The sequence below is a fragment of the Girardinichthys multiradiatus genome, chromosome 15 (assembly GCF_021462225.1).
Source record: "Girardinichthys multiradiatus isolate DD_20200921_A chromosome 15, DD_fGirMul_XY1, whole genome shotgun sequence".
Lineage (NCBI taxonomy): Eukaryota > Metazoa > Chordata > Actinopteri > Cyprinodontiformes > Goodeidae > Girardinichthys > Girardinichthys multiradiatus.
This window is the reverse complement of record NC_061808.1, coordinates 19,404,779-19,421,488: the sequence shown is the minus strand read 5'-3', so window position 1 is coordinate 19,421,488 and position 16,710 is coordinate 19,404,779. Positions and strand designations below refer to the sequence as shown.

The 16,710-nt window shown below is 41.2% G+C and overlaps 1 protein-coding gene across 1 annotated transcript; it reads left to right on the top strand.

Moving 5' to 3' along the window:
* The first annotated feature begins 2,205 nt into the window (after window positions 1-2,205).
* On the top strand, window positions 2,206-16,476 carry znf513a (zinc finger protein 513a). Its single transcript, XM_047387255.1, has 5 exons — window positions 2,206-2,414; window positions 4,710-4,821; window positions 6,612-6,743; window positions 13,473-14,255; window positions 14,782-16,476. The coding sequence occupies exons 2-5, from the start codon at window positions 4,782-4,784 to the stop codon at window positions 15,726-15,728; spliced, it is 1,902 nt and encodes a 633-aa protein (XP_047243211.1). The 5' UTR covers window positions 2,206-2,414; window positions 4,710-4,781; the 3' UTR covers window positions 15,729-16,476.
* The last annotated feature ends 234 nt before the right edge of the window (window positions 16,477-16,710 follow it).

Genomic DNA, 16,710 nt, shown 5'->3' with positions numbered 1-16,710 from the left:
TTAGTTATTTAAAAACAATACTAATGAAAGAAAAAAACTAAATTTTGTTGTCAGCTCGAAACTATGATATTTCTAGCATATGTACATAGTTATTCAAAGACAAACAGTTTTTCGGGGGGTTACTTTACACTTTAATATGAATAATAATCATATTCAATAATAAAAGGTCAGTCAGTCATTTTCTACCGCTTATTCCATAGTGGGTCGCAGGGAAGCTGGTGCCTGTCTCCAGCAGTCTATGGGTGAGAGGCGGGGCACACCCTGGACACGTCGCCAGTCCATCGCAGGGCAACACACAAACAACCATGCACACACTCATACACCTAAGGGCAATTTAGAGTTACCAATTAACCTAACAGGCATGTCTTTGGACTGTGGGAGGAAGCCGGAGTACCCGGTGAGAACCCACGCATGCACGGCGAGAACATGCAAACTCCATGCAGAAAGACCCCCGGACGGGAATCGAACCCAGAACCTTCTTGGTGCAAGGCAACAGTGCTACCAACTATTGAAAATAGAACTTTGTCTATATGTTTATCTTGATGTGTAATATTCACCATGAAACACAGAGGAAGAGTTGTTGTGGTTTAGACATGGTCAGCCAATAATTAGCCATGGTCCCTTAGCAGAATTTACTTGATTTTTTATTATGACTTTTATCATACCTTTTAGGTAGTGACGTTTGTTACCTGTACAATGATAACAGTACATTTATTAATTTATTAGATTAAAATGTGAAATTTTGTTAAATTTACTATATGCGCCACCGTGCAGCCATAATAAAAGGTTTGCATAGGAAATCACTTACTATAAATATTTTTGAAACTGATCACATCTGTAGTGTTATCAATATTCCTACATTTGATTTGTTTGAGCCCTGTGATTGTCAAGCGACCTGTTCAAGATGAAGGCTTCAACTTCAGCCCAGAAAGTGCAGTTGTGGCACCACGCCACAAGACTCTGCAAGGGTTATTTGAGTAAAGTAAATTGATGGAAGAATTAAAAGAGCCTTGCAATTAGTTTTTATGAAACTTTACTAATATAAGTTGTCCAGTTTACAGGGTGCTGTAAGACAAATACAGAACAGGTCAAACATGAGGAAGAACTTGCTCTTGTCAGAAATTAAACTAAATCAAAATCAAACTTTTGGGCCTATATGAAAAATAAGACATAGACAGAAAAACAGATTAGAATTGATGGGAAAAGGATGGAGTTACATACAGAGCTATCCTTGAAGAAAATCTATTGTCCAGTAGGACATCAACCGTAAAAATATAGTCAGAATTAAAATAGAATTATTCAGATCAAAGCCTAATCATGTTAGAATGACCCAGTCAAAGTCTAGACCATAATCCAATTAATAATTTGTGACAAGACTTGAAAATTGATGTTTACAGACACCCTCTGTGCCACCTGATGCTTGCTTTGCAAAGAAGAATTGGCATAAATATTAGTCTCCAGATGTGCAAAGTTGGTAGGGATATACTTCAACACAATACTAGACATTGTAGTTGAAGTAAAAGGTGGTTCTCCAAAGCATTGGCTTAGGGGGAGAAATACATATGCAAACCACAGTCTTCAACTTTTTATTAGTTGGAATTTTGAAAACCACATATGTGTTGAACACACCGTCCCCATGGTGAAACATGGTGGTGGCATCATGTTGTGGGGATGCTCCTCTTCAACAGGGACACTGAAGCTGGTCGTGGATGGATGAAATTACACACAGGGTGATCCTGAAAGAAAACCTGCTAGAAACTGCAAAATGATTGCAACTGGGGCAGAAGCTCATCTTGTGGCAAGACAATGAGCAACAACCCTAAATATACAGTCAGAACTGAAACAAAATGCTTTATATTAAAACATACTAATGTGCTGGAATGGCCAAGTCAAAGTCACCAACTTCCACTTCATAGTTATGTGTTATTTTTTTGTTAGTCTATCCAAGTATACTGATAGATTTTGTATCTTTAAATAATTACTTTTGCAGGGGGTTAAAGGAGTCTTGATTAGAATAAAAGGTATATTGTAAATTTTTCACAAATTAGCGTGAAAACTAGCGTCTTTTCCCACACGGGTAAACAGAAAAAACCCTCTAAGCAATTAAATAACATTTAAAATAGTGCCACAAAACTTGAGTTTTGAGTAAAAAAAAACCACCTAACCACCTTTACTCTGAAAGGCAAAAGACGGAAGTATTGCAGTAATTATTAATTCCGTTGAATTACAGGCGAGTCGGAAAATCAATTAAGTTATGAAAAATACCATTAATTGCCTTTCTTTGTCACCGCAGCCCATGCAGAAATGGCGGATCTGCAGATGTCGGGTGTTTGAGGAAAAATACTTCCCGTCTAATGAACAGTTAGCGGCTGATAAAAACCTTTTCCCTCGACTGGAATATTTACGGTATCTAGGTAAGTTAGCATGATAGCTAACCAGTGAAGTTGACATGAGCTATTCGGCTAACTGTGTTTATCCACAGCTAAAATATTCATTGAAGGTGGCACGTTTCACTCATTATTTACTCTTGCACAATGACGAGGACGGGTTTTATTTTAGGTTTTCGTTGGACTGCTTATCAGCGATAATTGAAAGGTTGCTGACATGTTTCCCATTGCATTGTGCAGATGTGTGCTGCAGTAAATAAAGACATTCAGCTTTATTTGCTGCCTGACACATGATTTGTCCATGCTGTATCGCAACTCCAGAGCTAATCGGTTAGCCATTTTGCTAAAGCACCTTAATGGCTTTTGTTTATGCTGTGCCCAGGCTCCACATGGAAATGAGAATGCGCCTTGCAGTGGATTATACCTTTTTATTTTTCTGCTTTTTACTTCGTAACATGTTTAACCTAGACTGCAGAATGAAACTAGCCTGACATTAAATTGCCTTACCTTTTTCATCAGTTTCCAGCTATAGTCTGTGATCCATAAGTTGCACTGATTATACATTCTTGAGACCAGACAAGAAAGATGATGATTTTTTATGATATATAATTAGTTTTATTGTAATTGTTCGACTTAAGTTAATTCCTATAGCTTGAGATATTAGTGTTTGTTTACATTAACATAAATCCAAGTCTCAAATTGCAGTCAGTTCAGTTTACAGTATTCATGTAAAAATATGTGTAGAGTTAAGAAATTAATGCTCATTAAATTGAAATCCGACTTTTTCTCAGGCTCTAATGTGAACAAATGATCTATTCATCCATCCAAGGGTAATTAACTTAAGATGTATGTTTTTGATTGTAGGTAGTCAGTGCAGTAGCAAAGGAAAACCAGGAACCACAGTGCATGCTCATTTTCTTTTGCAAAATGGCTCTAGCTCTGTCTGACTGCATGGAGAGTGTCTCTGAATGTTAGTTTTCTGGTCTTGCCAAAGTTTCTTAATTGGATTTAGGTCTGAACTTTGACTGGGCCATTCTGTCCCAAGCTTTGATTTAAACCAGTCCATTATACTGTAACGTTTAGGGTTGTTGTACTGGTTGTTGGGATGGGAGATATGGACTTAAAAGTTTATTGTGATCATTTTATGCATTTATCACTATAATGATCAAAGTGTTGTGTTCAGGGTCAGATGTAGTGTGAGTTTGTTGGCCAAATAGTTTAGTTTTGGTCTAATCTGACCAGAAAACCTACTACATTTTTGCGGTCTCCCCTGCAATGCTTGTCGCAAACTTTAACCAGGACCTCCTATGTCCTACTTTCAACAATAACTTTCTTCTTGCCAGATTTGTGGACTGCATGACTTAATACTTATCCAACAGACAGTTTCTCTGACTTGAGCTGAAGATCTCTGTAGCTCCTCCAGAGTTAACATGGTCTTCTTGGCTATCTGTCTGAATAATGCTCGACTTCCCTGGGTACCAGTTTAGGTAGGCTGGAATGTCTTGCTAGGATGACAAATTAATCTGTGAGATGTTAAATGTTTTGGATATTGCTTTATAAGTTAACCCCGCCTTAAACCTCTCCATAACTTTCTCCCTGACCTGTCTGATGTGTTCCTTGGTCTCCAAGGTGCTGTTTGTTCTCCAACCTCTGAGGTATTCACGGAACAGCTGGATTTGTAGATTAAATTACGCACAGGTAGACTTTGCTAATTTGCTAATTAGGTGACTTCTAAAGGCAATTAGTTGCAGTGGATAGTATTAAGGGGTAGCCGAGTAAAGGGGGCTACATACATGTGCACTCCACATTTTTCAGATTGAGGGAAAAAACGTAAAAATTGTGTATTATTTTTCTTACACTTAAGTTATGCATCACTTTGTGTTGGTCTATCATATAATTATCCTGCGATAAACTAAAGTTTATCCTAACATGATAAAATACAGCATGGGGTGACTTCTGTCCTCTGTATGGGTAGATTTAGGCAATGTTTTGAAGTGTGCAGTATGCAGTCACAACAATGGAAGAATCTGGCCTGTTTTGGATGATATTTTTTGTACATTTTACAACATTTTACATTTACAACCTTTTTATTTGTGGACATATTTCACCTTAATTGTTGCTCCCTAAAAGAGGGCACTCTTTCAGCAGGAAAACATTATGTCTGATGCAGGTCTGATCTATGGAAGCTCCTCACTGAAACTTTTAGCACCTAAAGGATCTGCTATAAATGTCTGCATATAATATAAGAGGTCCCATGATGCTAGGAAGTGCTAAGAATGCTTTGGGAATTAGATATTGTTTTTAAATGTTTTATCCAAACAGATGAGAATGAGCTGATGGTTGTGGAAGTCCGGAAGAAGACGCTGGACAGAAGAGAGGGGCTGCCAGAGGAAGATGCCAAGAAAAAAACAGCAGAATCCACAGCCAGTCAAGTGTAGGTGTTCTATGGATCTTCTTAAAGTTGACTGTTACTGTTGAAAAGTTGAAACATAAACTGAGCTGAATGTGTAACATAATCCGTCTCATCACTGTTGTTAAAGAACCTAAAATGTATTGCAGAAAACATAACCAACAGAAACTCTTGGGTTCCTCTCTTATGCTCACACCAAAGGTTTTATGTAGGATTTAAATCAGGGGACTTTGTTTTTGTCTGGTGAACCATTTCTGTTTAGATTGGCCAGATTAGATTGGTCATTACCCTGCTGAAAGATCCAGTGAAAACCCATTTTTGATTTCCTGACAGTGACCACAAGAATATAGCCTGTCTGAATTCTTGGGTAATTTTCTTTTACTCTCACTTAACGGTTTGTTTTACTCCTCAAACTGTCGCCCTCTCTATGTGATTCCAGCTCTGGCCAGTTTGCTGGTCAATCAAGCACAATAACACCATGGTTATTGAACCAGCCTTTGGTAGTTTTGAAACCAGCATCTACATAAAGCTTTTTAGCAGAAAGAATCATGAAGTGCTCTGACATTTCCTGGTTGTTTGGGGACCTCAGAAACCACCAGCATCTTTAGCTATGACATTTTGTGGTACATCTTCTTTGTGGAGGTTGTCAGTGACTGTCTTCTGGAAATCAAGTCGGCATTCTTCCCCATGATTGTGTAGCCTATGACCCAGAGTGAGAGACCATTCAAAGCCACAGGAAACCTTTGCAGGTGTTTTGAGTTATTTAGCTGATCATGATCATGAGTTTCCAATATTTAACTCTTTCAGAATATTCAAATTTTCTGTGAAAGTTTGGGTTTTCATTGTCTGTGAGCCATAATCACAATAAAGGCTTGAAATGTTTCTCTCTTTGTGACAAAAAATATTGAACTTTTTCATGATATTCCAATTTTTTTAGATGTACCTGTTGTTGTTTTGACAAATCCTGTAGTCTGTAATAAGGTGCGGTTAAGTCTTTCAGTTGCAAACAAAAATCTGCTGAAACCAAAGTGTGAACTCCAAGTCTTTGCAAAATCTTTGAAGACTGCAAAAGTTGTGTAGTGGGTCCCAAGCTTTAGTCTAATTTGACTAAGTCTCGGTAGCAATTAGCAAAGTACACATATTTACATTTGTGATGTTAAAAATACTTTTTGTCTCCATGTAGAGATAGGCAATTTTAGGCTAGTTGCTAGTCGTATTTCCATGTAGCTATTTCTGGAATAAAGGAGATCTGCCTTACCTGAAATGGTGTGTTTTGTTCTGTTTTTTGTTCTGAAGAGTGGCAAAGAGAAAGTGTATCACACTGTCACATTTAGACCCCAGGGAAAAAGGAAGCCACGGATTAGATAAATGTCACTGATCAACCTAAAAAAGGTTTAGTATAAAATAAAACATTTTCCAATTTGTATCAGTTTACAGTCCTAGAGGTACCAATAATAGGTGCCAATAATAAATTTAGTATCACATTATGCCACTGTAATAATAGATGGATTTATTTTAGGGTTTTATACACACCTTTTTCAATAATGTAAGACAGATAATTCTTGGTTGATAATAGACTTTTAGTTCATAGATTTCTCTGGATTTACTTTGGTAAGCATCACATCCTTGAAGTCTGGCGTTCAGCTCAAGAGTTAATAAAGGAGCAAAATCTCTCAACTGTAAACAGTTTTTGTTTAAAAAAAATCTGAACATTTCCATTCAGTGTCTTCGGAGAAAACACCAAGGCTTTCTGTGGATCTTTTCAAATATTTTTAATTATTAAATGTTTGATTTTATTTTTTTCTTCTGACCAGTGGATTCTGAAGATGGTGTAGCCGTTGAAGCTCCTGGAAACCTTCCCTTAGACACAGACTTTCTTCTAGGACAAGACCTTGTGTTTGGTGATGCAGATCATGACAGAATTCTAGGCCTGGAAAAGTTTTCAGGTTTGTTGGTTTCTTTCTTTAGGAAAGCGTTTTTGTATCAAGGTTTTATGTTATATGTAAAGCTGCCATCAGTGACTACATTTAATTACCAGGGTTCCTACACAGTCTGGAAAATTGTTAAATTTGATTGCTGTATTGTTCAGGTGTGGATAAGTATACAAAATAAATTATGTACAGAAAAGTATTTGTATTTCCAGCAATTTTTTCCAGTCTTATTGCTTAAGTCTGTCTATCTGTCTGTCCGTCTCAAATTTAAAGCCTGCGCTCGCTGAAAAATATACTTAAAGGCATGAGAACTGTTTAGTGGTGATACAAGGTTCAAGGGTGCTCTTTGATACTGAACATAAGCAAATGAAAACATTACATATACTATTGTTATTGCACGGAGTCGCCGTCTCCTTTTCCGTAATAACTGTAGTTTATGGATGCTCTCTTTTTGCATTAAAAGGAGCATTGCGCAGCTCGGCAAGTTCAGCTGTTTTGCTACCATGCTCTGTAACATCCACTGTTGATGACTCATGCTTGGTTTCCAAAACTGGTGGAAACACGTTGATGGTCAACAAAACACCAAAGTTTGAAGGCACCAGAACCGAACTGGTTCAAGAAGGAGACTTCTTTCGGTAGAAAAACGCTTAGAGTGGCTCCCTTCTTTTTTTTGGCATTACATCTGTTAAGATACTTTAACTAAAATAGCATCCTGCTAAACTCTGTCAGCTTTTCAGAGTTCATATTCTAATGACACTATTAAATGCAAGCTAGACACATAATGATTTATTTGGTTGTTTTTAAAGTTGTTCCTGCAACATACTTAAGAACTCTGAACTTGGAGTTTTTTCAGCTGCTAATTTTGAAATACATATTAACTTTACAAAACAACAAATCTAATCTCAAACGATGTTTGCTATAAACAGCATGACCACAACACCTTATTTTGAGTCCTCAGACATCGCAAGGTTAGCGAACTGGAGTCAAACTGTGCGTGAAAGACCAATCATTCTAAATGCCGTTTACAGCATCTATAAAATCAGGTTTGTAACCTTCAAAACAAAACAATTTGTGAAGCTCAGTTGTAGAGTCACTTACTTTTTAACACCTGTGTGCTGGTGTGTGTATAGGTGGAGGTTGGGTTTTGGGCAAGTGTGGTTCACATGAAGGCAGCAGTAGAACCAAAATTGTTTTGTAATAACTTCTTAATGTGGCACGTACCCTAGTGCTGTGCCTGTAATAAAATGTGTGGCTATTTTAGGAAAAAATAGGCCCATTACCTTTGGCCCTCGCAATGTGCTTGATTTTAGTAAGAGTGGGCCCGTCTTTTGATGGTGCAAGGTCATATGAGGCCCTAGAATTTATCAGATTATTAGTTTTTAATTTGTTAGATAAATTATGGTGGTACCAAGAGGCTTTATCTTTTAGTGGTGCTGGTTCATTTTCAAGCAGCTTTTAATAGCTGCTGCTCTGTTTGCAACTAAAGGCCAGATTTATCTATCTATCGTGTAGCTGTTTCTGGTTCATAGTTCCTGTTATCAGTTGTTGCATGCTCTTCTTTTTGCCTCTTTTAATAATTTACATTAGAAATATTTCATTATATTGTCTTATTTTACATATGGCGTAGTCTATTGGCTTCCATCTGATAAATAGAATTGATCACATAGCTCTAGTTCAGCAGTTTGAACTGCAGTCTTTTAGTTTGGTAACATGGCATAACAACTCATGGCATAAGATCTGTTTGAAACCCAAACATAACGATAAGGGATCAAAACTAAACTGGATGACTTTACATTTCATACAGGTTACTTAAAACAATTTATAACTTGGGGGTTGCACAGCGACGCAGTTGGTAGCAAGAAAGTCCTGGGTTTGAAACACAGCTTGAAGTCCTTTTTAATAATGGTCTCCCTGTGCATGTGTATGTTTTTTTGTTTTTTTTTAGGTACTTCACCTTCCTCCCTCAGTCCCAAAACACAGCAGTTAGGTTAATTGGTTTTTTCAAAATTGCTCTTAGGTATGAGTGTCTGCGTGTGTGGTTGTTTGTCCCGTGTGTCTCTGGGTTGTTTTGTGATGGACTGGTAACCTGTCTAGGGTGTACCCCGCCTCTCGCACAGTGACTGCTGACGATAGGCACCAGCAGGAAATAGTGGAAGGATAGAGGGATGGATGTCTTATTTAACTCGTTAAAAAGGACAACTTCAATTCAAGCAGCCACCGGGAGTGAGACGGCACACACCAAAGTGCCCAGCCCCCGATACCAAGAACCACCAATACACCAGCAGGCAGAGACACCAGCCACCTGCAGGGAGTTTGGCAGGGAGGAAATAGGCCCCACATTGAATTGGTGGCCTATACTGATCCAGGAGAGGGAGCAACCCATGACCCAACCTGACACAAAAACAGGCACACACAGTGACAATCACACATTCCCACACTCATGCGTACATATAAAAACACTCACATCCACACATCCAACATAAATACACACAACAAAGGATGTCGTAGACTCACTCACACTTCACATACATAGTCTATACTTCCAGGTCCAGGTACCGATACCCCAGAGGGGCAACCAGACCCAGGAGGTGGTCCTCTTCCTTCCGGGGTGGAGACAGGCAGACCTCACCAGCCCAGACTAGTGCCGGCATCTCTGGCCCAGACCCCAACGACCCTCGTCCCCATCCAGAGAGAGGGCTATGTACAAAAGAGGGGTCTACCTGGTCCAAACAAGCCCACCCACGCGAGCTGTCCCAGGATAAAACAGTCCCAACCCCCCCAATGAATTCCGATCTCAACCTCATGAGCCCTCCTACCCCCCATGAACTCCAACATGAATCTCCCCACAGGGCCACCCCCAACCAGGATACAGGTATCGAACACATCCCCCAGAACACAAATGCCATGAATCCCCTCCCCTCAGGGGCACAACCTACAGATGTGCTCCATCCCCTAAAAGCCGATGAAGACACATCCACAAAGCGCAAGCTTCATACACAGCCCCACTCCAGGCACCCCTGCCGCATCACCTAACAGCACATCGCAACGGATAGGCAAGGGCACCACACAACATCACCCTAGCCTTCGCCCACAAGCGCAACAGAGCAGACACTACGAGAACTGTGCTCACAACAGACCCCTTGACCCCACACCAAGACGGGACAAACTCGCCCGGCAAGAGGCCCCTGATCAGCAGCACTCACCCAGGCTTGGCGGCCCCTACCATGCCCCCTCAACCACACAAGCACACCACATAACCATCACTGCAACGACAGCCCAGAGAGAAACACCATCTAGGTCAGCTCCACCGTCACCGCTCAGCCAATTTAAATGCCAATGACCACACATCCAAAAAGAGGCAACCCAGCCTCTCCACCAAAGTGAAGCCACATCCCAATGACCGCTGCACACTGCCCGGCCAAGACCCCCTGCCAGAGCCCGCCGACGAACCAGGCACCGAAGCCAAGGATCGAGATTCAAAAAAATCCATGCGGTCCCGAGAGAGCCGAACCAATCGACCATCAAGACACGACTCTCAATCCCAGACCAGACCCCAGCGAGAAGGCCCGCTCCTTCCCCAGACCGCCAAACCCGAGACGCCAAACTTCGCCCCCTCAAATTTATTTGTGTTGATGCATGTCTACAACCCTGAATGTCTACATGCAACTTAATCCTTAGAGGTGGGTACAGGCACCAGAGGTGAGGTTAATAAAATACACTCCCCCTGGATGCCATTGAGCGTGCCTACCCCCAAGGCCCTACGTGTGTGTCATGAAAATGTTATAAGTGAGGTGCTTAACCAGGTGCTTCCTCCGACTTCCAATCAGAGGAAGCACCTGGTTAAGCAAAAGATTTTTGTGATCTTCGTCAGCCTCAGATCTATGGCTACAACTTCTGCAAGATTAGCACGCCTGCATCTGTTAGCGACTAGTCATCTGCAGCCAGCAACATAACTGGCTTTTAATTTGTGCATTATTAAGAAAAAACACTGTGTAGTCAGTTAAGGGTTTTCATGTTGAAGAAATGTTTGAAAGAACTCCAATGTTACAATACAAATAGCTGGATGTTGTTTTGATACAAAAAAGTTTATTTATTTAGGAAATAAATGTGTTAAATCGAAAATTTTTGAGATTTTATTATTAAATGAATTAACATTTATTACCACATAAACACAGAAAAGTACCAAAAACTGGTACTGTTGGGTACTGGTATCGATTACCAGGTAAAGGGTATCGGTGTCGTATCGATTCAAATGTCACTCGATATACCTAGGCACAGGCACATCAACTGGGCCCAAGGCTAGGGACAGGCACTGGGCCTTGGCAACCGACCAAAAACAGGGACCAACACCCCTAGCCACCCCGGAAAATCCCAAATCCTCAAACCCCGATCCCCATATTTGTGATATTTGTGAGCGCAAAAGATGGTTGTTCATAGTTTTACTTAAAATCTTAAAAGCTTGTCACTTCTTGTTCTCATGAACCTTGGCTAATGTATTGTCTACCCTCATAAGCAGAATGCATCATTACACCACTGAAGTGTTTTCATTTGTTAGTGCCATTGTGTTTTTGTCTATTTATTATGTTTTTTACCTACACTGCTATAGTTTTATGGCAACAGTGTGCAACAGGCAGCTTAGAGTTTGCAGCATCGATGTTTGTCAGACTGATGGAGCTGAAAAATGAAAAAGTATAAGAGGCAGCAGAAACACGAACGTTATATAAGGGTCATAAAAATAGGACCATTACCATCAAGGACATCATCATAAGAAGGCATTTATTCATCATCGTGTTCTGCCTCTGCTCCCACTTCTCTACCTCCATTATCGTTTCCCCATCACCATCATCATCATCATCTTCTGCCCCCATCATCATCATCATCAGAAGCAGCAGCCTCACCATTACAGTCATCATCATTATCATTAGGCCCGGTAATAATCTGTAAGGGCTTTCCATGGGTCTGGATAAAAGGGCAGCTCTATCCCCTTCCTCACTTTGCGCTTCAGCATCTGGAGAGGAAGGTTGCCTCAGTCCTGCTTGGTCGGCCTCTGAGGGCTCGGCATGTTGAAGCCTTAAACCTTTTTATTCTACTGTCTGGGAAAAACTTTTTTTCTCCCCTCTAAAATACACTTAACCTAGTCGGTTTCACTGTGAGTATCCTTTTATTCACTGAAATGGTTTTACTTTGAAGTGAGGCATTGTCTTCCTTAAAGTTACCATATCATGGTGGCGTTTCCTGTCATCTTCAGCTTGTGTTCTATTGGGTTGAAAAATATAGATTTTACTTTCGGGTTGTTTTTGTATTTGCTCATTCAAGCTGTATGGATGATTAATGTTAAATTTGCATGTGCGCACTAAACGAATCAATACAACAGGGACAAAGAGCCAGTCAGCATGCAAAAAATGTCGTTGCGTTTACTTTTCCACCTCATCTTCTGAATCTGTTATGGTCTTTTCAGTTTTCTAAACTGAACAATGTATGTGTTTCTGGATAGGTGTAGTGAAATGAACATTTGTGCTTAAAAGCTGGACTTATAGTACAGAATTTAGGAAAGGAGTGTGCATACGTTCCATGTATTCAATTTTGGCTTTATTTAGTAGACTAACACAAACTAGTTCAATGTTGTGAAGTGAAGAAAAATTATATATAGCTTTTAAAATTATCTACAAATAACAATCTGAAAAATGTGGCTTGCATTTGAATCCAGCCTCATTACCCAGATACCCCTATAAAAATCCAGTGCGGCCAGCTGCCAGAGAAAAGCAATTAATTAGTGAATAGAGTTTAGTAAGTAATATGCTATTTAATTTCTGTATAAATACAGGTTTTGTGTGGAGGCCTCCTGTGTTTTTTAGAGAATACAAGTAAACAAACACGACAACCTGACAAGACAGGTCAGGGATAAAACTGTGGAGCAAGATTAGGTTATTCTCACTGTGAAGTACGGCTGTGACAGCATCATGCTGTGGTTATGCTTCTCTTAAGAGAGGACAGTCGAGCTGTTCAGAGTTTGAGAAGATTTACAGAGCAAAAATATAGGCCAATCCTTGGTTGAGAGTTCTCATACCAACAGGAGAACGACCCAAAACATCACCGGCGGCGAGTTCAGTCCTGAATGAATGAGAGAATCTGTAGGAAGACTTGAAAGTTGCTGTTCACAGATGCTCTTCATCCAGTCTGACTGAGCCTGAGCTGTTTTGCAACCAATAATGTGGACAATTTAAATGTATAGATGTGCAAAGCTGGTAGATGCATAACCAAAATAAATTGTAGTTGTACTTGTGTTGAAAGGAATTTTAATTTCGGGGTAAAATTCATGCCACTATCTATATAATCTGTTGAAAAAACATTGAACCACTTCATTATTGCGTGCTACCCTGTGTTGATCTGTCACAGAAAATCTCAGTAAAATACAACATAGGTTTGTAGCTGAATGGGACAAAATCTGAAAAACATTCAAGGGCTGTAAATGTTTCTGAAGGCATTGCAGATAGAACCAGGAATACCGTAGCTTCCCTTCATTTGCTGTACTGGGGTTCACTTTAAAGATGGAAAACACTATTAAAAAGGAATAAAAACTGAGCCTAAAAACCATTAAACTGGGTTTGTACTTTAACGTGAATCACAGCTAGGTACACTTTAGTTTAACTAATTATTGTAATGTTTTTTCCCACTGCTGTCAACTTCTGTTATCAGGCTGGGAGGACTTTTAGAATTAAATCGTATTTGTTTTCCCTTTTACAGAAGTAGCCGCTGAGATTGGTTTCTCTGTGTGTCCTCTGGGTGATGAGGAGAGTTCTTCCTTCAGCCAGCTCAGTATGGAAAGTGAAACGGAAAACTCACGCAGCACAACTGACAACAGGAGGGAAAACGAGAGCAGAGGGACCCAGTCCGAGACAGGTTTTCCTCCTTGTCTGTCTTGTAGGGGCTGCGGACAGCTCCGTGATGAACCTCTTGGACCTGGCATGGACCTAGTTGGGCCGTATTGCCTTAGGTGTTGCAAAGCCTCCAGGGAGGTAAAAAGTACAGACTTCTGCTCTTCTTTTGGGAGCGGCGGTTTGCCGATTCGTGTGGAATCCCAGTCTGATTGTGAGAGGTTGGGAAATGGGGTGGGTGACACGGAAGAACTGTCCGCTGAGGACAAATTGCTCAAGCAGCACTCATGTGAGCTCTGTGGTTTCTCCTCACGCTATGCCAACCATGTGAAGCGCCACATGAAGACACACAATGGGGAGAAGCCCTTTAACTGTCCTTTGTGCACTTATGCCTCAGCCCAGCTGGTGAACCTGCAGAGACACCTGCGCATCCACACTGGGGAAAAACCTTACAAATGTGACACTTGCTCTTTCGCCTGCAGTTCCCTTGGAAATCTCAAGAGGCACCAGCGGATGCATGTGCCTAATGTGCCCCAGATGCCCTCTGCAGGAGTGGGACAGGACACCCCACCGCAACCTGCTTGTGGCCAAAACAGCCTGAAGAGGCCTGTGAGTGAGCAAAGACCTAATGAGGAAGTGACTGGTGCTTCAGGTAAGGCTCCCTGTACAGTCTCCCCTTACAGTCCCTTCCAAAAGTATTTTTCACAGTTTGTCTCATGACAACCACACACTTCAGTGCATTTTATTGGGATTTTATGTGATAGACCTAACGGCAAAGTGGGAAGAATATTTTTTTTTTACTTTTACGTTTAGAAATCTAAAAATGTATGACGTGCATTTCTCTTCAGCCCCCCTGAGTCAGTAGTTTGTAGAATCACCTTTTGCTGCTGCTACAGCCGCAAGTCTTTCACGGTATCTCTCTAACAGCTTTATCTAGACCTTATCTAGAAATCATTGCCTGTTCTTTATTGCAAAATAGCTAAAGCTCAGTCAGTTCAGAGTAACATTGTCTGGGAAAAAAAATCCAAATCAACTTTACGTTAGTGGATGTAACATGACAAAACAACAAAAAGTTAAATGGATATAAATACTTTTGCAAGGGACTTTAAATAGTATCTGTAACTGTCTTAAAATAGGTTTCATACAACATAACTCACTCTGTAATGTTTTTTTCAAAGCCTCTGAGGTTGCAAGGCCAACCTCTAACCTTAGTTTGGGGGCCCAGAACAGTGACTACCTTGCAGCCTTTGATAACTTGAAGGGAGCATCGCCACCCCCCATACCTGCCTCCAACCCAGCTCCTGGCCACCAACCTCCACCTCTGCTGGAGATGACAGGCAGCAGAAGCAGCAGGATTACTCGAGGGGTCATAGCAGAAGGCGCTGCTCTTCCGCCTTCACTTTTCCCTTTTACCTGCCGGTTATGTGGGATCGTCCTAGAGGACGAGGACGGTTCCTCAACCCAGATTTGTGCCAAGTGTACCCTTGAAATGCTGACTAAAGACTCCTCGTCATCTCCGAATAGCCCCGGCGAGCGCAGCGACAAGGTTTACACCTGCGCCGCCTGCCCCTTCCTCACCCATTACCCCAACCACTTGGCGCGCCACATGAAAACTCACAGTGGCGAGAAACCGTACAAGTGCCCCCAGTGTGACTACGCCTCGGCGCACTTCGACAACCTCAAACGCCACCACAGGGTGCACACAGGAGAAAAACCCTATAAGTGCCATCTATGTGACTACGCGTGCGGAAACCTGGCCAACCTCAAGCGGCACCAGCGTGTGCACTCGGGCGCCAAGCCCTTCCAGTGCCCATTGTGCAGCTACAGTTGCAACCAGAGCATGAACCTGAAGCGACACATGCTGCGGCACACCGGCGAAAAGCCGTACAAGTGTCAGGAGTGCGGCTACACCACAGGCCACTGGGACAACTACAAAAGACACCAGAAAAAACATGGCGTGGCCACAGACGGCTGGGTGAAAGTTCCCATCATTGGCACCGACGTAGAGGACGGGAGGAAAGGGATGGGAGGCGGCATTCAGACTCACGGAAAAGAAGCTGGAACTGATATGCAGTATATGCCAAGGGAGGGGGGGTCTGGCTGTACACTCAAACTGCAAACTTAAAGTGCCTGTGACACGCTTTTCCCACAAATGCAGAAATTGAAAGAAAACGTCTATACATATTGAAGGAGTTAGGCAATAACTGATGATATTAAGATTAAAGACATGATAAAAGACAATTGTGACACAAAATAAGAATATTTTGATGTTAAAGTTGCCCGGAAATGACGTCAAAGGGGAAGTCTCCAATCATTCGTTGTGTGAGCATCAATGATAAACGATTCAGGTAGAAACAAAGTTGCGTTAAAAACAGCGTTAATATGGTGAAACAGTGCATTGCTGGTGGTGGCAGCAATACTACGACAGCAGCCGTTAGTCTGCACTATTTTCTGAAGCGAAGAGGATCAGAGCTGCTGGGATCAGAGCTTGAAAACTGACGAGGGACAGATGGGCTGGTCCCACCAAGCACAGCCAGTTGTGATTGGAGGATCGGAGCAAACAGCTTCAAACAAGAAACCTCTGAATTCACAAGAGAAATGATGTCAGAGGTCAGGATATCTGACAAGCGAATGTTGAAGCAGATACTATAGTCTTGATGTTCAGTACATCTGATAGGAAAAGATCACCAAAGAAAAGGTTGTTGTTGCTGCTGCTAAACGGATCAAAGCTCAGCAGTTCCTTGTCGCAAAAGTACATTTAGATATCGGCAGTTATTGTTAATAATTAACAATCTCAAATTATTATTTTTATTAAAATAAGATAAATTACAGGTGTATATGATATATTTAAATAAATGTTTCTCTAAAGATTCTAATAAGTTAAAAAATGACAGCAGGAAGTGTCTTCAGATCTTGAATCATCCCTTGTGTCTGCTGCTGCTGCTCAGCTTCACCTCTGGTTGTTTCACTCAGTGTCGTATTTACTGTAACCCTGGATTTATACTGTATCTGCTCTGGTCCGGTCCGCTGCGAAGCCCGGAGGAGCTCCAAGAACCATACGCAGATCATGCAATATAAGCCAGAGATAAATGCAGTAGCAAACACAA